At 35.7% G+C, this 23,426-nt stretch overlaps 7 protein-coding genes, 1 long non-coding RNA gene and 1 other non-coding gene across 11 annotated transcripts; 5 read left to right on the top strand and 4 right to left on the bottom strand.

The window, feature by feature from the left end:
- Nucleotides 1-524: 524 nt before the first annotated feature.
- On the bottom strand, nucleotides 525-596 carry TRNAP-AGG. The gene has a single exon. It is a non-coding gene; the product is annotated as a tRNA-Pro (tRNA).
- A 579-nt stretch (nucleotides 597-1,175) lies between these two features.
- LOC111478881 (peroxidase 21-like) lies at nucleotides 1,176-3,077 on the top strand. The gene is made up of 5 exons (XM_023123394.1): nucleotides 1,176-1,240; nucleotides 1,319-1,470; nucleotides 1,554-1,751; nucleotides 1,836-2,001; nucleotides 2,557-3,077. Exons 1-5 carry the CDS (start codon nucleotides 1,177-1,179, stop codon nucleotides 2,958-2,960), a joined length of 984 nt encoding a protein of 327 aa, XP_022979162.1. The 5' UTR covers nucleotide 1,176; the 3' UTR covers nucleotides 2,961-3,077.
- A 663-nt stretch (nucleotides 3,078-3,740) lies between these two features.
- On the top strand, nucleotides 3,741-5,207 carry LOC111478884 (DNA-binding protein S1FA-like). Its single transcript, XM_023123397.1, has 2 exons — nucleotides 3,741-3,892; nucleotides 4,771-5,207. Exons 1-2 carry the CDS (start codon nucleotides 3,839-3,841, stop codon nucleotides 4,984-4,986), a joined length of 270 nt encoding a protein of 89 aa, XP_022979165.1. The 5' UTR covers nucleotides 3,741-3,838; the 3' UTR covers nucleotides 4,987-5,207.
- A 241-nt stretch (nucleotides 5,208-5,448) lies between these two features.
- LOC111478883 (cell number regulator 8-like) lies at nucleotides 5,449-7,320 on the bottom strand. The gene is made up of 3 exons (XM_023123396.1): nucleotides 6,855-7,320; nucleotides 6,073-6,275; nucleotides 5,449-5,952 (listed from the first exon to the last, which is right to left on the bottom strand). The coding sequence occupies exons 1-3, from the start codon at nucleotides 7,162-7,164 to the stop codon at nucleotides 5,713-5,715; spliced, it is 753 nt and encodes a 250-aa protein (XP_022979164.1). The 5' UTR covers nucleotides 7,165-7,320; the 3' UTR covers nucleotides 5,449-5,712.
- LOC111478887 lies at nucleotides 5,885-6,847 on the top strand. The gene is made up of 3 exons (XR_002717562.1): nucleotides 5,885-5,971; nucleotides 6,031-6,290; nucleotides 6,502-6,847. It is a non-coding gene; the product is annotated as an uncharacterized LOC111478887 (long non-coding RNA).
- A 733-nt stretch (nucleotides 7,321-8,053) lies between the features above and the next one.
- Nucleotides 8,054-9,552, bottom strand: LOC111478885. The gene is made up of 3 exons (XM_023123398.1): nucleotides 9,355-9,552; nucleotides 9,112-9,275; nucleotides 8,054-8,257 (listed from the first exon to the last, which is right to left on the bottom strand). The coding sequence occupies exons 1-3, from the start codon at nucleotides 9,434-9,436 to the stop codon at nucleotides 8,237-8,239; spliced, it is 267 nt and encodes an 88-aa protein (XP_022979166.1). The 5' UTR covers nucleotides 9,437-9,552; the 3' UTR covers nucleotides 8,054-8,236.
- A 2,309-nt stretch (nucleotides 9,553-11,861) lies between these two features.
- Nucleotides 11,862-12,635, bottom strand: LOC111477626. The gene has a single exon (XM_023121489.1). It carries the CDS (start codon nucleotides 12,633-12,635, stop codon nucleotides 11,862-11,864), a length of 774 nt encoding a protein of 257 aa, XP_022977257.1.
- Nucleotides 12,636-15,548: 2,913 nt separating this feature from the next.
- LOC111478879 (protein IQ-DOMAIN 1-like) lies at nucleotides 15,549-19,138 on the top strand. Of its 2 annotated transcripts, XM_023123392.1 has the most exons (7): nucleotides 15,549-15,947; nucleotides 16,158-16,186; nucleotides 16,371-16,472; nucleotides 17,023-17,358; nucleotides 17,616-17,837; nucleotides 17,975-18,094; nucleotides 18,181-19,138. In XM_023123392.1, the coding sequence occupies exons 3-7, from the start codon at nucleotides 16,398-16,400 to the stop codon at nucleotides 18,883-18,885; spliced, it is 1,458 nt and encodes a 485-aa protein (XP_022979160.1). In that variant the 5' UTR covers nucleotides 15,549-15,947; nucleotides 16,158-16,186; nucleotides 16,371-16,397; the 3' UTR covers nucleotides 18,886-19,138. The 2 variants fall into 2 exon arrangements, with proteins under 2 accessions (XP_022979160.1, XP_022979158.1); XM_023123390.1 differs by lacking the exon at nucleotides 16,158-16,186 and having other exon boundaries at nucleotides 15,550-15,947.
- Nucleotides 19,139-20,002: 864 nt separating this feature from the next.
- Nucleotides 20,003-21,540, top strand: LOC111478751 (mitochondrial import inner membrane translocase subunit TIM14-1-like). 2 transcript variants are annotated; one of them, XM_023123182.1, is made up of 3 exons: nucleotides 20,003-20,169; nucleotides 20,680-20,853; nucleotides 21,103-21,540. In XM_023123182.1, the coding sequence occupies exons 1-3, from the start codon at nucleotides 20,167-20,169 to the stop codon at nucleotides 21,205-21,207; spliced, it is 282 nt and encodes a 93-aa protein (XP_022978950.1). In that variant the 5' UTR covers nucleotides 20,003-20,166; the 3' UTR covers nucleotides 21,208-21,540. The 2 variants fall into 2 exon arrangements, with proteins under 2 accessions (XP_022978950.1, XP_022978949.1); XM_023123181.1 differs by having other exon boundaries at nucleotides 20,680-20,858.
- Nucleotides 21,541-23,426: the final 1,886 nt, after the last annotated feature.

Raw genomic sequence — 23,426 nt, 5'->3', positions numbered from 1 at the left:
ACAGAATCAGAATATGTCTCAAAATTAAACGTGAATTTATATTTAAATTAAAATTTGATAATTAAACGTGTCATTCCACGTATTTATATCCAATGAACTGCTTACACGTGGATATAATTTTAATATAGGTCGAGTAAGGAAATTTCATTATTTCTTGCTTCGTGGTAAGCCGGAAAGAAAATCGAGCCTATTGGGAATCCGCCACGTCAAAGATAATCATTGACGTATGGGAACGGCCCATATTTTTTTCTCAACCGGCCCACTAGATGGGCTTGAACCATTTTGGTTGGGCTGTTTTTTAGCCCGTTAAAATCGGGCTTGGAAGGATCTATATATTAATAACTAATCAAGCTTGCTTAACCAATCTTGATATGTAGCAACAAACCACGCGCATTAAAAGTGGCAGAATTCAAATATTGTCTCCCACTGCTGATTAAATTAAATAATTTCCTTTTTAAACAAATTATTAGTAACAATGGGCCTTCAGGCGGCCTCAAGCCCATTTGAAAAACAATAAAATATTGGGGGCATTCCGAGAATTGAACTCGGGACCTCTCGCACCCTAAGCGAGAATCATACCACTAGACCAAATGCCCGTATGTTTGAGAAAATCTTAATAATTTTATATAAAATATAATAAATATCTAGATTTATTTCTAAATGTTTTTTTTTTTATATATAAACTAATGGGAAACTATAATTTTTTAGGATCAAGAAAATTCAATATCAGCCACCACTTTAAAATAAATAAAATAGTAGAATCTCAACCACAAACTTTATTTATTTATTTATTTAATGGGTAAAAAGCTGCTAGGGCTGTCAAAATAAATATAATTACCTCCATTATTCACAACACGTGAAGCCTCCAAATGTTGGAGTGCCACATATAAACTATATAATAATTAAAATCATAATTCTCAAATCACTTGCCTTCAAATGCTACTTTCACTAATTAGGAAATTAATTGGAATTTTGGAAAATGGGCAATGGGCATTACCAAAAGTCAAATAAATTGGCTTCGTGGGGTTTCACCTAAACCTCACCCAATTTTTTTTAATTACAATTTACTTTTTTTTTTTTTAATAAAATAATTCCATTTTTTATATTCTTATTAATTTACCTTATATATATATATATATATATAGAAAGAGCCTAGCAAAGAGATCATCAGTAAAGATGTCTCCTGTGGGCTCAAAATTTGCTTTTCTTCTATTGTCGGAGCTCCTCCTTTTCAATTTAGGTAAAGTATTTCATGTATCTATATGGTAAATAACTTGAGCGGACTCTAAATCGATATACGTTTATATTTTAGATACAGGAAAAAGCCACCAATTGATAGTAAACTACTATAATGAGACGTGTCCAAGAGCGGAACACATAATCAAACAACAAGTTTTCTCCTTATACAAAAAACATGGAAACTCAGCCATTTCATGGATTAGAAACCTCTTCCATGATTGCATGGTGAAGGTAAGTATATGAAGAACATATAATGAACAAACAAATGTTATTTATATTTTGTAATTGGGTTTTATTTATTTTGTGAAGTACAGTCCTGTGATGCATCTCTTTTGTTGGAGATCAAAGAGGAAGAAGGTGGAACTGTGTCAGAGATGAAGTCGTCAAGGAGCTTTGGGATTAGAAATCTCAAATATGTTAATCAAATCAAACAGCTTCTTGAAAATGAGTGTCCCGACACTGTCTCTTGTGCTGATATTATGGCTCTTGCTGCAAGAGATGCCATTGTCCTGGTATTTTGTTGGCTCTCTTTTAACTTCGTATTAATTTTAATTAATCTCTAGCTAATTGTGATTATGCTGTGATTTGTTGATTAGATAGGGGGATTAGAGATGGAGATGAAAACAGGGAGGAGAGATAGCAGAGAAAGCTATGAAGGAGTAGTGGAAGAGTTCATTCCAAATCATAATGATTCTCTTTCGTTGGTTCTTTCTAGGTTTCAAGATATTGGCATTGATGCTCAAGCTACCGTTGCTCTTTTAGGTTTATTTTCATTTATTTTAATTTTTTAATATTATACTAAGTTTTAATTCGGTTGATTAGAGATATATTTATTTAACATGACACTTGGTTCTATAGGGACTCGCCTCATAGGACAAAGAACTGAGAGCTGAATAGAGAGAGTTCTTTGCCTTAAAGGACGAAAAAAAATTTATACACTCTTAATTCTTTGCCCCCACAAAGTAAATCTCCCTAGATTATATTCTACGTTACCAAATCTCTACCGAATTTGTAATATTTAAATTTTCGTAAATTGTGAATATAAGATTATATTTGGTTTGTTTTTATTACTAAAAATATTAAAATATTGATTAAATTATCAAATTTGTGTATATTTAATTTTTTTTTTAGTTTATTTAATTCTTTTTAGTTGATTGAGCTTAAAATTTATTGGTAGAAATAGACAGAAATGCAGTAAACTTCATTGTAACTTATAAATTTTTTTAAATAGGCTGAGATTTTCAAAATATTTTAAATTTTAAAAATGATTGAAAAGGGTTTTTTTTTTTTTTTTTTAATCTTAATTCCATGTGTTAGGAGCTCACTCAGTGGGTCGGGTCCACTGCGTAAATCTAGTGAACCGGCTCTACCCGACAGTCGATCCGACTTTGGATCCGGATCATGGAGAATATCTAAAAAGAAGGTGCCCGAGCCCGAACCCGGACCCGAAGGCAGTTTTGTACGCAAGAAACGATTTGGAAACTCCGATGGTGCTGGACAACAACTACTATAAGAACGTATTGGGCCAGAAGGCCCTTTTGTTGGTGGACCAACAATTGGGCTTTAGCCCAATAACTCTTCCTTACGTCCAGCAGATGGCCTCCAATAACACTTACTTTCTGGCCCAATTTGCTATGGCTGTGCTCTTGCTGTCAGAGAACGCCCCTCTCACTGACGGAGGAGGAGAAATTAGAAAGGATTGTCGACGTGTCAACAAGTGAACGGCTAGTCTGAAATACAATATGGTCTACATGTTCCTCTTCATGTAATATTACAAACTATATCATTTTATGTACTCTTTCTATGCGTTTGATATTGAATGGATACATAGAGTTGGAAGAATCACCAAGAGTTTCTCCGATCATGGGCATCTATATATTTATGGGTTAAAATGGCTATGGGCCACACGAGTGTTTCAGCCTATAACTCATTTGATTCGAGGTTCGTTTAGGCCTTAAATTTGGTATTTCAATTCTAATTATTGTTGATGCGAGGTGGCCTGCATAAGTGCTTTGGCATATGGCTTGTTTGATACCAAGGTAGGCATTAAATTTGGTATTTCGGTTCTAATCATTATTGATGCGAGGTGGCGTGCATAAGTGCTTTGACACATGGCTTGTTTGATCCCAAGGTCGTCTAGGCCTTCAGCTTGCTATTGCAATCCTAAACCCTTGGGGCGAGTTGGAACGCATAAGTTTTTGGTCCATTGCTCATTTGAGCCGAGGCTCCATGATTTTCTTTTTAATTTCAATTCAATCCAACATTAAGCAATATTACATGGAAGAAAATTAAAAATAATCAAATAAATGATTAAAAAAAAAAAAAAGACAAATAACATATTAATTTTGAGTCTTTTTTTTTTCCTTTTAAAATTTATTTATTCTTTTAATTTATAAGACAATTGGCCGTAAATACCAGAATCCAACAACGGCGTCGTTTCAGACCCCGTGGGTGGAAATGGCCTAAATACACTATCCGCGACTTCCATCTCTTCGTTCCTTTTGTATTTTTCTGGAAGCTTTGGCGGTTCATGTCTTTGGTACATCACTACAACAGGAACTCGTTGCGAAGGCCATCTCTCCGCTTCTGAATTTCAACCATGGAAGAAGATTTCGAGCTCGGTGAAAAAGTCCCGCCAGCCGTCAACCGCATGGTACTCCAGAGCTCCCTTGAAAGTATCGCGATATCATTTCTTTCTTGCTTGTTTGCCGCCTAATCTGAGATCCCTGTTAATGCATCTTATCCTTTATTTTTCTCCAACGAAGTTTTGATTTGGACATGGTTCTGGGGGTTTACTTTGAGGTTAACGTATAATTGTCGATATTTTCTGTTCGATTTCGCTCTTGAGATCTGATTGTCTCTGCAGTCGACTGTGGCAAATAATGTAGTTGGATGTTCCGTTTCTTCTTGTATACACACATTGCTAGGTGATTCCCTTGTATTCTTAGTTTTTAGGTGGAATTTCTCTGTTCTGATTGTGTATAATTCGGAATCAAATATCTATTTTTCTTAAGAATGGTGCTGTTTTTGCAATGTTTTTAGGATGATGCGGATGCATGTGATCATTGTGTTATTTGGAGGTAGGAAATGATTTAAAAAAACTGCACACCTTTTTTGCAAATGGATGGAATTTTATACTATAGGATGATACATGAATTTGTTAATTCGATCCTACATTGCATGACCGAACTTAGAATTGGTGGATGGTTTAATTGTACCTATTCAGTTAATAATAATAATAACAGTCCTGATCAGTTCAGTTTTTCATAATGTTAGAGGATTTTCCGTGCATCTCTGATGTGGTATCCTCAGCATCTTTCGTAGCTAAGAATCAGATTAATGATTAGTTGGAGTACAAGGCTACAATTGATCTCCTTTTCGTGTTTACACATAACTTTGCTTGCATGAGATTGCTGAAGAAACCAGCCAGCTTCCTTTCTGGGGTGGTTCATGAGTTCCTTCTACAATTTTTTTTGTTGTGTATGTTCTGGTTCATGGTGATGAACAGTTAATATTGGCCTTGGTGCACAGGGGAACGTGATTGGAGATGCGGATGGAAGAGGATTCAATCCAGGACTGATTGTGCGGCTCGTAGTCGGCGGGCTGCTCTTGGCTTTTCTTGTTGTGAATTATGCTTTCTACATGTATGCGCAGAAGACCCTCCCACCAAAAAAGAAGAAACCAGTTTCCAAGAAGAAGATGAAGAGGGAGAGATTGAAGCAAGGTATCTCTGCACCTGGCGAGTAATAGTTAGTGCTAGACTTTTCTCTTATGTGCTATATTACTGTGCCTCACTTGGGGGAACTAACATGTTAGTTCCCCCATTTCAGTGATTGAAGAGTAGTTTTGTTTATGTTGTCAAGTTGTTCAGAATCTGAACATTATAACCGGAAGTTCTCAGTCCCTTGTATCCTTGGAGATGAGAAATGATAGTAAGAGAGTAGTTTATATGGTATATTTTTATCCAATGCTGTTTGCCTTGCCTTTCTTGCCAATCCTAACATTTTCTGATCCACATTGGTTACCAGGAATATACACACAATAGATTAAGGAGAAGGGAATAGTTGGTAACTTGGACATGCTCACATCTAACAATATAGTTATAGTTCGATATGTTAGAGTTCTCCTAGTGAAATTTGGTTCGGTTTCTTGTTTGATTCTTTATTTCTTTTTGAGCTCGTAAACGTGTAAATGTGCCTGGTTTAAAGATACAAGAAACAACACAATAATTTTTTAATATTCAAACTGAAGGAAACAAAGCTGGCCCTGGTGGCCAAGAATCTTCAACAAATTCTATACACAAAGGAACAAAATATTATCCACAAATAGGAAATGTCGTCTTATTCTGAAACCTCGTCAGAATATTTTTCCCTTTGAAAACTTAACATCCGAGACTCATCAGCCCCTAATACATTGCAGGTCAGCAGCAAGACGCGGCTGCAAAAGAACATGGAAAGCAGGAGGAAGGTGATATCAGACTCCACGCCCCATGGACTGTTCTGCAGGTGGGATCATGACTAACACGGGACGAGCATTGAACCCTGGGTGAGGCATCCTCCGACGAAGTTCACGACCTTCCTGGCAAAGTGCACAGGTGTGACAGAAGACATGAGTTGCAAAATCACAGACAGATTCACAGTGCTCACGCTGAACTTCGTCTTCAACACAGAGTCCGCAACAGCCACATGACCTATGAAGTGCCTCGCAGTTACCCTGCTCGTCATGAAACAAGGTAATGTATAAACTTTCCTATCAATTGAATTGAATGTCAAGTCATGCATTCATTTGCAGATATTGAGAATCAAGAATGGTAAAGGAGAAGGTTCAACTTGCCTCCAGATTGAACATTCGGCGGATAGCTGTGCGGGTAGGAAATGTAAACCATGGAGCAAGGCAGTTCCAACCAAAGAATGAGGTTCCAATTAAGTAGAGACCAGAATATGACATGCAATGGTTTGCAAAAGTCCCAGGAGTAGACCCAAGTCTCTCTGCGTTGCTTCCATACAGCATACAAGGAGCCACACTTCCAATAAGACCTACAAACACTTATTGTAAGTTACTTTCCCTTATTTTCTCTAATTTCATTTCACTTTCTTCCCTAATTTTACCTCTTCAAGTTGAAGCAAGAAGTAAAACCCTAGTAGTCAGTACAAATCCCTCCCCCTAAAGAAGTTTATAGCAATACCCTCCTATAAATGTGTTGGATTCCTCCAGCCCCTCCTCCCCGTGAAAATAAGGATTCCTTTTCTTATTGTAATCCAGGCCCCATCGAGACCCCAAGGATCAGAATGGGTATTTATTGGAAGATTAAGGATTAGGGAACTTGTTTATTCAAACCAATTAAAAGTGAGAATGGTATTAGAGATCCAAGAATTCTGCATAGCCCAGATCTTATCTGAAACTCTATTTGAAGAAACAACAGAGTACTCCAGCCTAAACAAGTGCTAGCATACTAAGATCATGGTGGATAAGGCACCCTATCTAAAGTAAGAAGAAGAATATTTTGGTTGGAATAAGCTACAAACCCAAAAATCAGGGAAAAAGAATCACGTATTCCCAAAGCCTAACCTTTCAGCAAAAACTCAATTCAAATGAAGAAAACGAATCAGACTTACAAACTTCTATATCGCTACTGCAGAACTCATCGTGGCGACCAAGACAAGCGCAGAGACCAGTTTCCCATTGGGCCCGACCTACCGGCTCTCCCATCACACTACCATGAATCGGCAGCCCATCGGCAGTCCACCCATAATCACAGCCATCGCCGCCGTTCTCTTCCTCCGCATATTTCCGGACAGCAGGCGGCGGAGGTACCGCATCGGCCCTATCCGCCGTGGAGATGCGATGTGTATCCTTCTCATCCGCTTTTTCAACGACCTTGCCGAGAAGTGGGCTTGATTCCTCAAGGTTTTCGCCGTTGGCCATGATGAATTAGCAGAGAAAAGAAGAAACCCAGATCAAAAATTCAAAATCTAATGCGAAGAAATGGAGGAGACAAGGTCAGGAACTTAAATGAAGCTCGATTCTTCCAAATTTTCTTCACGTACGGGAGAAGGAAAACCATGTGTTCGCGGCTCCGCAGCGTTTTATTAGGATGCGAAAGCTTCCACCACTGGTTTTAATTGCACCTTAGCTATTATTAGGCATAAGAAAAAAAAAAAAAAAAAGAAAAAAAAAGGAGCTATTTCGACGGAACCATGGTTGGTTCAGCTCTAAACTGACCGACACAAACTGTCGTTTGGTTATAGGTCTCTGTTTCTCGCATTTGTCGTTTCATTCACACAGCCACCGTTACCGTCGACTACTCAGCCGCCATTTCACTAAAGGGTTTCTAATGCATCAAAAGGAAGATGGTGCATCAACTTCTTCTTCATAAAGGCTAACTTGATCCTCTTCCAAAGGGATTACATATGAGAGTTGTTGACTCCAACTGATCTATATTAAATTTGACCAACTTTTCATCCAACCTATTTTTGTGTTCGTAACATCTCATCTTTGTCTAGTCTTTCATAGATATGCTTTAATTCTCTTCCTCTTTACATAACAAAAGTAGGTCATCGGTTCAAATACAAGTGTAACAACTCAAGTCCGCCACTAGCAGATATTGTCTGTTTTAGTCTGTTACGTAACACGTCTGCTTGAAATAAGTTTTCAATTTTGTAAGGAATGTTCGTAACGTCAATTACCCAATTACAAGAGTAGAGCTCTATCAATTAAACTATATCTTCGAGCCGAGCCAAGTGATATACAATTTTAAGGTTTAAGAATTTATTATACATATAAAGATTAAGAGATACCGTAATTTAACCAATAATAATAATAATAATAATGTTGTGTATAATTAAAAATGCACAAACCCCAAACATACACACAAAAGATTCATGCAGTCATGTTCTGTACAGAACTATACTTCAAAAAGATGATGAAATTTATATCTGAAGTTCACTAAATCTGATTTTATTTGTAAACGTTGAAATAAATGCTTCCAAATCTTCAATTATGCACCCACCTTGCTTCCCTGCACAAATAAACAGGATAATTAGGAAACTATAAAATAAAAAAGGGTTTATCTTTATTTTATTTTATATATTATGAAATGTAAAATAAATATCCACTAATTTAACCAAAAAAAAAAAAAAAAATCAAAGAAATTAATCTAAGATTACAGCTTATAATTGATTTGCATAATTCAGCGAGTAAGTTTGGTTAAGTTCTTCGTAAGCTACGTGCTAATATATAAATAAATAAATGATTACCCAATACACTAAAAATAAACAAATTCTTTACCCACCAATAATANAAAAAAAAAAAAAAAAAAAAAAAAAAAAAAAAAAAAAAAAAAAAAAACAAACAAACCTCAATTTTATTTTTTATTTTTTAAATATTTATTATGGAAGTAAATAGAACTAAAATAACCCTTTTATTTATGTTTGGAAGTAAACGAACTTCTACACTATTTTTTAAAACGCAAGAAAAATAAAAACATATAAACAATTTAAATAAAAATTATGTAAAAAAAAAAAAAAAAAATACTCGAAGCTAGAGATGTTTATTTCAATTAAAAAGCTCTAAACTTAGGGGGAATGGAGAGGGAGCGGAAAGAGACTTTTTTCCATGAGCTAAATAGGGTCGGGTCGGGAATTTACATGGAGAATCTTTATATCAACAAATTTTGAAGGTTCTCCATCTCAATTTTCATAAAAATAAATGAAATAAGAGGCAGAGATAACCCTACTTGTTCCATGAACATCGAACTATTTACTCTAGCCAGAGAAACAAAACCCTAACTCGTACATCACTTCGAAAGAATGATATTGATGGTCACAAACAAAATTGGAAAAAGAAAAAAAGATTGATAAGTAATAAAATGACCTTGAGTGGGTATGGAGGAGGGTGGAGAGGGTGGTGATGATGAACAATCCATGGCCTTCCATGGGAGGGATGGGGAGGAGAAATATGAGAGGAGTGAGTCTCTGGTCCTCTGTAATCTATTTCATAAACCTGTGAAGAACCCAATCCCCCATTTTCAGATCCACCTACAAATACAAATCAATTAACAAATGAATTAACCATTATATTCCTGTAACACCCATCATACACAAATTGCACACACACCTTCAGAAGAAGAACAACAACAGAATGAAGGGGTAAGCAGAAGGAAGAGGAAGAACACAGTGGTGGTAAAGCTCATTTCCATGGCGGAAGATGGAGAACAAGAAGAAGCAGTGATGAAGAGAGGAGAAATGGGAATATTATTTTGTGATTATTGCATGTATTTCTTTTCAGCTTTTGGACATTCAAACCGTCACCATCCTTACAGCAATAAGTTGCGAGGTAACTGATGTCGATATGTTGGGTTGGAACATTTATTTCCCTCTAAATTAACTCCAATATATAGGTTTTATTTTAATTATGAATAATACCAATTGTCATGATCGTACTTTATTGTACTTCGGTAAAAATCGAATTTTAGAGATAATCTTAAGATATGATCGAGTCTCAACTCACATTTGAGAGAAAATGTTTTGTAAAACGTGATCGAAAAAATGGGTAGAAATAAAATTTAAAAAATGTGTGGTATTTTATTTTGTAATGGTAGGGTTTCATAAATGTGAGTCCATAAATGTTAGCGCTCGTGAGATTAGTCTACCTGTAATTTAAGATAATTGAATTGGTGTACCAAATATAAGCTGGATTTGTTTGCCCCAAAATGTGAACCATATTTATGTGAGAAGAGTAATGTGGGCAAGTGCATGTGTGCATATAAATTGTAATGTCCTAACATTATACTTTCTACCTACCTTTCTTTTAATTCTTGGAAATTAATTTGTTAAAAATTAATTCATACAAAATATTATATCCATTATCAATATTTTATCATTTATCCTATCAAACTAGAAGTATAAAGTTTATAAATAATAAATCAACTAAATAAACTTGGAAAAAATAAAAATTATTTTTATTTATTATTTTTTAGTATAATAAGTAACGTCAATTTTTTTAAAATAAAATATGTTAAACCATACTTAATTGTGATTATTTTAAATTAAGTATTTTTTTTATAATTTAACCTTAAAAAGATATCGCACCTAATTAATATTAATCTTAGAATTTAAATGCCATGTAAGATAGACACGTAGGTGGCTTATATGGACAGCCAATCAAACAGGTATACGTGTTCAACAGCTGGACGGTATGCTATTTATTTTCTGCATTTAAGCCTGGATCTACCTGCTTCCTTCAGATATATATATTGAATGTAATTTAGTACTTTTTTTTGTATTGTATCATTTAAAATTGTCAATAAATTTGTTGTTAAATTTAGGGCAATAGTGGCGTTCGAGTGACTTCCAAACTAGTTAAGGTGTTAACATACAAAGGAGATTTTATATTGATGTGGTGTTCGATCGCGTGTACTCTAAAACTTAAGTTAGCATTTATTTTGAATTAGTGTTGAAATGAGCTGGAATGATATTTGTACCTTTTGAAAGGAGTGATCTCCACCCTTTATAGAAAAGTGGTTATCAAGCATTGTCTTGACAATTATGACGACTTGTACGTGGGGGTAAGCAAATTGTGCGCCAATAGCAATCATACACTCATGTCTACCACATGGTCAAACTTGTGCTTATTAACGAGTGCCTTGTTGTTGTCAAGGACTTTAGCTTGGACATGTTCTCTTCGACCATTAGACCACATGATTAGGGGTGTGCATTGAACTCAAAAGCTTGAGATCTCGAACTGACTCAACCTAAATTGTATGGGTTGGGTTAAATAGAATTTTGAGTCGGGATGAGTTGGTTTTTTAGGACTCAATTTGATTCTAGTTGGGTACAGGTTCAGTGTACAAAGAATTAAGTCAACTCAGCCAACCTGATTGTATTAAAAAAAGAGAGAGAAGAGAGCGAGTTGTCAAGCCCAACCCGCCTTCTTTTTCCTTGACCCACTACCCAGCGTTGCAGTATAATTATATGAGCCCAACCCAATTACTCCAGTTTCCTTCTACCTTTGGACTCACCCTTTAACGAAGTTGAAAACGTAAGTATCAAATTTAATGTCTTAAATTGGAATTTTAGCTACAATTTTGATAGATTATATATCCAATACCATATCTTTAATATTCAACACTTGATAGCCTCGACATTCTTCTCGCTTCAACAAACGAATACTATCCTCATAAACCAACATAGTCATGTTTTCACACATTTCTTTTAAATCTTCATATTCTCACATCGGTTCTAATTTAAGTTTATTTATTTATTTATTATTATTATTATTATTTTTGCTATGATCTCCATGGTTTCTATGCATACCTTAACCACTATTCTTTTCGACTCCAATCTATCTTGCCTTCAATCCATTTTTAATGGGTAGCATGTTCATAATTAAGAGGATGGTGTAATATGCATATGCTAGTCGAGTAGCCTAACTTCTATTAGGTGCAAGAATTTAAACTTTGGACTAAAAATAAACCTCTAATTAGCAATTTCTATTTAAATTAAATAGTAAATGCACGGTTACCTTGCGTCTTCAGCCATGGAGGAAAGAACAAAGCTGGAAGACATTTAGTCATTTGAATCCTTCGCATCCATTGCCGACCTTTCTTCTTCCCCAAGATTCAATTATCCGTAAAGTTTCTCCCTAATTCTGCCAGGTTCCGATTTGCATCTCGTTAGAATCAGGCTCCGATTCGACATTGAGTTTTCCTCGATTTTGCTCTCTTTGTTATTTACAGAGCTTCGATCTTCTTCTCCGTTTGAATTTTCGAGTTTTTTGAACATTCGCTCCGAATTTCGGGACTCAATTTTGGATGCCGCTCTGTTTCCATTCCCTCCTTTTCCTTCTTCTTCAGTTCTGTCGCTCCTAATCAGATTGCCGTAAAATGACGACCGATGAGGTGCAGATCTACACCGCGTCAGGATGAGAGCGTTTTTCGGCGGCGATGGAGCCGATGACGCAAAAACCGCATCTCTGGCTGCTCCCTCACTCTCTTCATTTTGCTCCGAATCTTCCGCTTCGTCTCGGACGCGAGATTCAGTGATCGATGATTTTCGTCTAATTTCAGGCTTTCCTTGGAAGAACATCGTTGACCTGTTCCAGAAGGTTCGACAATGGCGTCGATTGAAAGAGAGAACGCTTCTAATCCATCGGCATCGCTTGGCGGGAGGTCTAGAGGAACGTTTATTGGTACGGACTTGGCCCATACAAGTAACCTTCGGAGAGGACGGCTCTTGAGTTTCAATGGTGACGTTCTTCTTCCTGATGAAGATCGGACTGGAGCGAGACCGGCCGCTTTTACTCCGATTTCCGGCATCGGCCCTCAGAAAGCTCATCAATGGCGGCGGAAACAGGTCGATCCGACTGGGACTGGAAATCGGTTTCACCGATTGCTTCATTGCAGTGATGAAAACTGAAACACGGATTGAGTGAGTGGTTTGGTTACGTCTCGTCTCGTCTCGTCTCGTCTCCACCTCCACTACTAAGAATCTGTGCAGCAGATTGGCCGCTCTGGTTTCATGTCACAGAGCTATCTGTTTATCCCCTTCGAGTTTGTTTTCTTTCTATTTTGGAAATTGGCATTTGGTGCTTTTGCATTCCAAATTTTCTCCTCTTTTTTTTCTTTTCTTCTGAAATTATTTGTAAATTCTAACAATCACAGAATATTTGTTGCTATAATATCAATCATAATTTATTACATTTTTTTTCTTTTAAATAAAATATATTCATAGTTTGTTTGATATTTTACTTGGACTCAATTTTCTTAATTTGGTGGATTTCTTTTTCCTTACATAATATCTTCAACCGACATACTAAATATATATTAAAAAACATTAACATACGAAATACAACTATATCAATAACTCAACCATAGCTAGCCTGCTTTTCAAGTATATATATTCCACTTCTACAAATTTAAATTCTTTCTTTCTTTTTAACTAAAAAAAAACCTTCAATAAATATCTTTCGATAGGCACGATATGTTTAGAGACAAAAACGAAAACCTAATTAGTGAAATTATTTTATAGTGTTTTTTAATTAAACATGTGTACGAACATAATTTTTAAAAATTTAAAATTTAATATTACACCGTATCCTTTAATAATTAAAAACCATCCATGTAATTAAGGGTCTCAAAACTAATTAATTTTTTTTAATATAGAAAAAAAAACATATATATATTTATTAACTTAGGGCAGACACACTATATGGTATATAATGCCTGGATCAATCTCTCTCTCTTCACTATAATAATGTTGGCTACTTTTTTGAAGGATTTGACATGAAGATTTGGAGGGCTTGTTTGGATTCAAATCAATTCCAATATCTTTCATTTCATAAATTTTTTTTTACTAGCAAACCCATTCCTTTTTATGATACTGAATTGGACAAAACCAAGAAAATCAAGAAACAAATGTATTAGTCGAGCAAAAGTAGAGAGAACGAATTCGAACCCCTTGATAATTCTTTGTTTCAGAGAAAAAAAAAAAAAAAAATCTAATAACCTAAAACTCCCATCATCCAACTCCAAACTGAGTTGAATTTAAATTAATTGTTCTCTCTCCTAGGGTTGAATCAAATCAATCTAAATGTTACAAAAAAAATATATATATATATATAAGCATATATTTATACATTTTAATTTTTATTAAAAATAAAAATTTGAATAGAGTATCGGAACAACTCCGAACTAACTATTTTTTTTTATAAATATTTAAAAACATATTTTGAAAAAAAAAATGTAGTTTTAAAATTTGTTGTATTAAAAAAACACCCAAATATAAACAACAAATTGAATCTTAGTTTTCATAATTTTCCTATTTTTCTTGAAAAAATCATCATATTGGGCTCGGAATAAAGTACGAGCTCCGGCCCAACTCATTAGGTGGGTCAAGGTCAACCCGGAAGGTTTGGCCCAATTTCTTTTATGAGTTCTCAATTTATTAAAAGAAATAAGAGAGAATTGTTTAATTTTTTTTTCTTTTATTTTGAAATTTGCTAAAACACATTCAAATATTTTTTAAATACAATAAATTTCAAACAAGTAATTATTCAATTTTTGTTTATTTTCTCAGTATTTTAATTTTATTTCGTTAATTTTTTTTCCAACATAACTAAGTTAAATCTCTATAAAAATGAGCAAAATGGAAAAAATAAGAACAAATAAATAATATATAAATATAAAAAGAATGAAGTGAAATAAATAAAAATAAAGAAGGAATATATATATATATATATGTATATGTATATTGTAAATCCAAATAAGTTGGCGGCACGTTGGAAAAGCGCGTGTAGTGGCGGCACAATAATTAATGGCCACGTGGCTCTTTGCCAATTGTCAACTGCCAGCTAATTTACTCTTAATCCGCTTCTCAATTTCCAAACCAATCGCTCTAAACTTGATTACATCTGTTTATTTATTTATTTGCTTTTCTCATGCCCTCTTTTGTCTTTTCACTGTCCCTTTCTCTTTTCGACCGACTCTATATCTCAACCAATTATATATAATTAAAATATAAATTTAGTGGTAAATTTTTTAGATGAGTTATATATAATTTAAGTTTTATTTTATCTTAAAATGTGGATAAATTAGACATAAATTTAAAATTTAGGAAGAAAACTCGAAATTTAACTTATATAAATCTTATTTGGACTCCGTTCTATTTTAAGTTTTTGTTCATTTTAATTCCTACCTACTCCTTCATCAATATTACTTTTTATTCAATTTTTTAAAAAAGAATATTGATTATAGTAGTGTAAAAATAAAATCAAAATAATCCATGTTTTTAATTACGGAAAAATGGAATATATAGATTAAAATAAATATTTTAATATATCGTGAACTTTAAATCTTTATATTTAACTCATAATAGCGGATTTTATTTTTTTTATTTTTTTATGTAATATTGGGTCACTATTATCGATAATGAAAGAAAGAAAAAATAAATGGATAAGCTGTAAATAAATGTTTGATTATGAATGGACAATTAATAATTTTCTTTTATGAAATCATATTGCTTTTCCAAGATTTCCATAATTTTCTCCTTTCCAAATTCGCATCCGATTTCAAAACCTTATTTAATGTCACACTAAAATATTATTTTAAAATTTAAATAAAAAATAAAAAGCTTGATATTATTTAACTTAGTAAATTTTTATTTAAAGATATATTTTAGACTCTAAATATTAAGTTTGCAATTTTTAAACAATAAACTTTGCATTTTTATTCTTAATAATTAAAACCAATAAAAAAACAAATTATTTATTACCTCAGCCGTTAGGAAGGTCTGACTGACAGAAGAGAAAAGACGAGAGAAAAGCTGTGAAGAAGAAGAAGAAGAGCAGGAAGCGATTTTCTTTTCAGTAAATGGGAAATCAAAGCAAAAAGTAGTGGGGCCGTCTGATTAGAGCACAGCCCAGCTAGTTTCTCTTCGTATTCTCTCCCATATCATTGAGCCCTTCTTGGCGAGATCTGATTACTGCTTTTCCTTTCTCTTCCCCTTTAGAAAAGCCACACGGAGAGAGAGACAAACCCACAAGCGGACGCCAAATCGCATTCACAGGGCTCCCTCAGTTCGTCCTCCCCAATCCTTCACCCCCAACCCTTTTTGTTTTCTTTAGCTCAGAAAGCTAAGGAAATGGAACCTCACTGATTTGAAGTGAAGACTGAAGAAACCAAGCCCCTTCAGATCTGAATCTTCTCATTTCAGGTTCTTTTCCTTTTCTGCTGCTTTGTTCATTCAAATTTTGTATTGGGGTTGTGGTTTAGTTCGTAATTTCACTTGGGTATTCTTTCGATTCAGTAATCATCTCTTTGTTTAATCTTTTGTAATGGTAATGGGGTTGTCATTTTTATCCCAATTCTGCAATGTTTTGGTTGGGAGCTGTCATAAATTATATGTTTCTTCTGTATTGTGTAGCTTTTTTCTGCTAAAAGAGGGAAGAGAAGGTGAGATCTGAAGACTTGAGTTCCTTCAATTCTAACTTATGAAGTTATTTGGCCTACAACACAGGACCCCCCTCCTCCCTCAACTGCATTGTTCACAGGATACTTGTATTGTATTTATGCAAAAGTAACTTTATCATATCAGTGGCCATAAGTGAGACTGATATATTTTACTTGTGCCCATCAGGGGTTTAGGCATAGGAATGATAAGGAGATGGGAAAGAAAGGAACTTGGTTTTCTTCTGTAAAGAAAGCTCTCAGTCCAGATCCCAAACACAAGGAAATTCAGGTATGAAGGTTACTTCATCCTAATTGAGATTTGATTTCGACTTTGTTAGGTTGGCGAGTATGTGTAACAGCCAACCGTCAGCAGATATTATCCTCTTTGGGCTTTTCTTTCCGGACTTTTCCATCAAGGTTTTAAAACGCGTATGCTAAGGAGAGGTTTCTACACCCTTATGAAGAATGCTTTGGGGCCTAACATCCTCACTGACACTCGTTCGCCTTCCTTGTTAGGAACGAAACATTCCTTATAAGGGCATGAAAAACCTCTTTTTAGTAGACGCGTTTAAAAACTGTGGGACTGACACGATACGTAACAGACCAAAGTTGACAATATATGCTAGCGGTAGGCTTGAGTTGTTACAAATGGTATCAAAGCCAATTACTGTACGGTGCGAGGCACTGGTTGGAGTAGGGCCAGACCCGTTTTAAAAACCTTGAGGGAAAGTCCGAAAAGAAAAGTCTAAAGAGATGGCATGTTACAGTAGGGCTCTGATTTCTTATTAGAATGAAAAGATGTTCTTTGAGTGCTGATATTATTGCAACTGTCTGTGCAGAATTCTAAGGAGTCAAAGAAGAAATGGTTTGGAAAGCAAAAGCATCCCAATTCAGATTCTACAGAGGCTGTGAGAGTGCCATCACCACCTCAGCTAGCAGAGGCGAATATCATCCATTCAGAGAGTGAAGAAAACAAGGAGCCTTGCTACGATGAAGTTTCTTCTGCAGCTACTCAGGCTTATGAGGCTAATGTTTCTACTACTATTGAGCCAAATGTTGCTACTCCTTTTGCTGCAGCCCAAGTTGTGCAACTCTCTACACAAACTCATATTTCCAGCCCACCTAAGGAGGAAGTTGCAGCAATCAAGATCCAAACTGTATTCCGTGGATACCTGGTAATAGTTCCTTATAATAGTCTTGCTCTTGAAATCTCTCTGAATCTTGTGTGAGGAATGATCGTAGAGGTGAAGAACGAAGCATCCTTTATAAGGGTGTGGAAACATCTCCCTAGGAGATTCGTTTTAAAAACCTTGAGAGTAAGCTCGAAAGGGAAAGTTCAAATAGGGCAATATCTGCTACCAAAGGACTTGGACCTTGGACTGTTACAATCACATACCGACAAATGTCTTATAGTTTTATTGTTTTACTTCAGGCAAGAAGGGCGTTACGAGCATTACGAGGACTGGTGAGGCTGAAATCACTGATGGAGAGTTCTACTGTGAAACGCCAAGCGTCGAATACCCTTCGTTGCATGCAGACTCTTGCTCGCGTTCAATCTCAGATCCATTTTAGGAGAGTTAGAATGTTGGAGGAGAATCAGGCTCTCCAGAAACAACTCCTTCAAAAACATGCAAAAGATCTTGAAAGCTTGCGGGTCTCTTTCATTACCATTCTTTTATTTGTTTCATTCTCACAACATGTATCCCAAAATGTCATCTTTTGAGCATAATATCTATAAACTCAACATATGATAGTAGCTTCTTAAGCCCCTTGTTAATGATTATACGGCAGATTGGAGAGGAATGGGATGACAGTTTACAATCAAAGGAGCAGATTGAAGCTGGTCTACTGAGCAAATATGAGGCTGCAACGAGAAGGGAGAGGGCCCTGGCATATGCCTTCACTCATCAGGTGACATATTCTAAAATCCTTATCCATGGATAATGATAAGGGTATCGAGTTTTTGATGAATAAAATTCTAAGTTATCTGTCTACAGCAAACCTGGAAGAATTCTGCAAGATCTGTAAATCCAGCATTCATGGATCCAACTAATCCCACCTGGGGTTGGAGCTGGTTGGAACGATGGAGCGGGGCTCAGGTGCATGATGCTCCTGACCTGACGAGAAAAGAGTCGAATAACAGTCGCTCTGGTCGGACGACAAGTCGTGACATTGTTGGCGGAGAAATCAGCAAATCATTTGCCCGCTTTCAGTTGAACTCAGAGATGGATTCCCCAACAGGCAGTCATAAGACAACGCACTCTGCTTTCAAGCCTTCCACAACTCCTTCCAAGCGAGCTTCATCTTCTGCATCAAAAAAACTGAAGCCTCCAAGCCCAAGAATCCTCTCCATTCATGACGACGACTCGAGAAGTACTGTCAGTGTGCAGTCTGAAAGATTAAGAAGGCATAGCACGGGAGGAGGACCTTCGGTGAGGGACGATGATAACATGTCGATCACGAGCGCTGTTCGGAGTTACATGACACCTACTGAATCTGCAAAAGCAAAATCCAGATTGCAGAGTCCAATGGGAGTAGAGAAGAATGTAACAACTCCAGAGAAAGGGTCTTCAGCAACAGCAAAGAAACGGCTATCTTACCCTCCTTCACCAGCCAGGCCAAGGCGGCATTCCGGTCCGCCTAAGATCGAAGGCGACCCGGATGCAGGGAAGAGCCTCAGCAATGGAGTTGGAATGATTTGAACTGCAGAAAGGCAAAGAGTGAAGAAGATTGGTTAAATCTGTTAACCTCTTACAATTTAATTCAAAAAGTTTTCCACACACACCACCTATCATTTGAATTGATACATGAAATGGTATTTATTCATTATAGATGTGTTTAAATATGTTGTGGGCATCTGTTAAAATCTTGAGTTTGATACCCAGAAAACCACAGGACAAGGACAAGGCAAGGATATGTTGTGGGTCACTGCTATTTGCATCTTCTTTGTCATTATTTTCTCCATAAACTACCGAATCATTATCATACTGAATCATTATCATTTATCAGCTATTATTGTTATTATTAGTAAAGACGATCAAGTAGTTCGTTGAGGTGTATTCGAGCTCACCTGCAACATAGAATCTTGCACCAAAGATGTCTACCCAACACACTTTAATACTTAAGTTAGCACTGAGTTGAATAGTCTCGAGCTAAACATAGTAGGATGACATGTCAAGTGAATTTTCCAATCTATTTGGTTAATTGGTAGACATGTTCCCTCGTCAAGGGGCTCAACCACCTTATCAGTTGATTTTCTTTTGTCTTATCGTATCTCTAGTAAACAAACTTCGAGTTGTTGCTGCTGCTGATTCTTCGAACATTTTCGGTTGGATTCTAATGGGGCTTTGAGTAGTCGTCTCTCTCCTTAGCTTGAACTTGAAGTCTCGAGATTCCATTGCTTCCCTGGGTCTTGAACTCGAGTGCGTAATCTCAACGGCAAAAAAAAAAAAAAAAAAAAAAAAAAAAATCTTTATTCTATGTTTTTTAGTAATTTAGAATTGAAATATTTTCAAACTTTTTCTATTTTTATTTTTACTTTTTGTTTGAAATACAATTTACAATATAATAAAAAAAAATATAAGATCAACTTAATTGCAGACACCACTTAAAAAATTAGAATTAAAATATTTTTAAAAAAATACACACTTAAAATTTAATAAAGAATTAGAAGCGAAATATTTTCAACCTTTTTTTTTAAAGAACCATATAAATTTAAAGTTAATTTTTTAATTAAAAAAAATATCTTAAATGGAACTTGCCGACCAAGAAATTCCGAAAATAGGATGAGCTAAATATGCGTTAATATATAAAATTTGTAGGTTTTATAAAATATAGTATTACTTTTCATATTTCGGGACTTTTCTCGGCCCTGATCAAATTCGTGTTCCAGAAAACCCTAGAATCCAATTTTGGAGGAAAGCCAAGACCCATAGCCATTGAATGACATTTTTCCTTCCGTCGAGCTTGAGCGTTCTTCATTGATGGTGAGTCTTCGATCATTCTTCGTTTTCTTTTATGTTGTGTCCATGCGGCTCTGGGACTTTCCTCATCTTTTTATCTTTTCTTTTTTGCTTTCTTGTTGGTTGCTTGTATGTTTTTGTTCGAGAACTTGAAACTGCTGATTCTTTTCGAATTTAAGGCTGCGGTATTGCATTATGTATCTGTTAGTTTGCGGGGTGTGTTTGTTTTATGAGAAAATTGGAAACATTTCGGTCTAAAAACTGTATTTTGATACTCAAATCCATTTATTTCCCCAGCTAGCAAATTTTGAGTTCAATATTGTTCATTCTGATTGAATGGGATTTTGCCACTTACTTACTAGGGCTTCTGCTGCCTAAATCTTGTGGAGTAGATTCCATCGTTTCCTATTCTTGTTTAATCGTTCGGAGGATTTTTGAACTTCCTATGTTACAGAACACTGATTTTCGCCGCTTCTGTTCTATTGGCAACTACTCTAATATTTTGTGTGTGTGTGTGTGTGTGAATCATTGTAGGCTACACCATTGATTACAGGAATTGCTGTTGCTGCAGCAGCTTACGCTGGTAGATATGGTCTTCAGGCTTGGCAGGCATTCAAGGCGAGGCCGCCAACAGCACGACTGCGCAAGTTCTATGAAGGTGGCTTTCAGCCTACAATGACAAGGAGGGAGGCAGCTTTAATTCTTGGAGTTAGGTATTTACTGAGTCTTATATGAGACAATCAAACTCCTGCCCCTCATAGCTCCATTAGTTTTCCTCCTATTTTTGTTTTCATCTTCTTGGCTGTGTTTAAATGTTAAACCCCTTTTGAAGATAGAATATCTGTGCGCGCGCGTGCTTTAGAGTTATCATTCATCATAATGATCTGCGTACTCTCCCTATTGCGTCTACCCTGTGCCTGCCCGTGTCTAAGATTTTATTTTCATTTATATTGTCAGGGAGAGCACTCCAACAGAAAAGGTGAAAGAAGCGCACAGGAAGGTGATGGTTGCAAATCATCCAGATGCCGGTGGCAGCCATTATCTTGCTTCCAAGATCAATGAGGCCAAAGACATCCTGCTTGGGAAAACCAGAGGAAGCAATTCTGCATTCTGATGGTCGTTGCTGCCAGTTATTTGTTCACTTAGCAAGCATATCTCAACAAAACGCCGAGGACCGCCAATTTTCTTGCTTACCTGGTGTGCCAAAATTTTTACATTAATTAAATTTACTTATGTCTGATCGATTCCTAGAGATCTCATATGTATACTTCCTACTCTGGATTTATTGAAAACAATGAGAAATCCTGTTAGTTTGACTGTGATTACTTGCTCTTTAGCAATAATGTATTATGGATAAGCTTCTTCCTATAAATTCTGGGAACTTCTGTGTTCTTACTTGCATTAGCACCCACTATTGAACCCTCTGCTGAACAATCCAGGTTTCTGAGAAACTTAGATCCCATTTCATGCTGCATATTAGGTTTAATAAGGACATGAAGAAAGGGGATGGGATATTTTAATCTTATCACCCATAAGGTAGATTGCACAAGGTTAAGTTAAACTTATCCTACAAAATTTCAGTATTAGCCAAGTAAGTTTATGTTAACGCTTCTTTTGAAGTATAAACTCAACAAAAGCTAATAGCAACTAGCTCTATAGAGTTCCAGCTTCTCTTGTAAACTAAACAAACCTACCTAACTTTGGAGGAAGATCGGTTATTTGTGGCGAAGTCCAGGCGAGTTTAGTGAAATCTGATAAATCAATCCTTGTCTGATCCCCCCTGGGAGGGTCCCTGAAGGTTCTAAATTTAATGAGAGGAGACAAGTGGATAAGCATTGCCCTTAAATGATTTTGACAGAGAGATCCAATCTGATTTTGTGCTCCAAATGAGTTGCCTTTTCAGTTTGTTCACTTTATCATGTGTTTGTACTAAGAACCACCTCCATCCCATTCCCTCACAAATGAAGAAAATTTTCTTTTTCGAATAATTTGTCGCACCATTTTGAGACTGAGTCTACCTATTAAAGTGATGGTTCATCCTGTATTATGTATTATGTGGTTCGTTTGCAAATGAGGTTTAATAGAAAATTGGCTCGAAGTCCAAGACTAATAAAGCTCAAGTCCAATAGGTCAGGTCCATAGTCGATTAACCTCATGCTCACACTCTTCATTTTGGAAGGGAGGAAAAATAGGAAACCGGACGACATTTCAGTGCACTTAAAAGACTTCTATAAAGTTCGAGTACTCAAAAGACTCTTTATAACTTGAAGATCAAAATCCCTTCGAAGATCAAAGGCGCTTTGAAGACTAGAAAACTTCAAGACATGGCATGAAGTCAAGAGTCGATCTAATTACAAAATCAACAAACTGAAGTATACTTGAGAATAAATGCTCCAACCCTAGAGACAAATTTACACTCGAGACCAAGCTATAAAGTCCTTTTCGAGAGAGGAAGAACAAGGAAACAAATTAATATAAAATCAAGTTCATTACATCGTGAGAACAATCTAATTAGAAATTCTTAAATGAAAAAATCTTTCCTACTTTCAAATCAAATTCATAATAAATAAGAGGGCCAATGGCATGTCAAGTCCTCGGTTTAATTACAAAGTGACTTGTCCCCAACTAATAGCCAAGTTGGTTTGCTTTGGTTTTGGTTTGATGTTCCAAGATAGGGCCATCAATGCAAGCTTACCCTTTTCTAAGTCTACTCCATTATTTCTTTACTCTATTGCCTCCCTTCCAAGCAAAGCTACACGAGAGAAAGAAAAAGGTGGCTATGCCTAAATTTTGAATCTTGGGTGATATCATTTATTATTATCCACCCATCCATAAGCTATCCATCCATTGAATCCAATACTAAGAATTCTATGCTACAAATTTGCATTACTTAATACAACTTACATTCTTACAACTTTGCAAAAGCAAGACAAATGGGTAATCTTTTTTGGTTCTTTTAAGAAAAAAATCCAAACTTTAAGGTTCAATTGACTTTTTGATTGTGGTAGACAAATGGGTTTTCATATGAAATTTGAGTGAATTTCTTGTCCAAGAATATTTTTTACTTTTAAAGAGAAAAAGGGGATTTTTGAATGTTTTTACTCTCTATTTTTGTTTTTACGATGGCTATCACAATTGCCTACGACTATGACACGAGAAAAAGGGTAACAGAGTTGTTTCAAGAATCTCAATCATTCGAAACCCAAGTGGTTGAATGATGAATAAGATCAGATTTCATTTCAGAGAGGCGCTGTTTTCACATGGGATGAAGTGTTGGATAA

Source organism: Cucurbita maxima, unplaced genomic scaffold (genome assembly GCF_002738345.1).
Source record: "Cucurbita maxima cultivar Rimu unplaced genomic scaffold, Cmax_1.0 Cma_Scf00004, whole genome shotgun sequence".
Taxonomy (NCBI): domain Eukaryota; kingdom Viridiplantae; phylum Streptophyta; class Magnoliopsida; order Cucurbitales; family Cucurbitaceae; genus Cucurbita; species Cucurbita maxima.
This window is presented reverse-complemented; position numbering and strand designations above follow the sequence as displayed.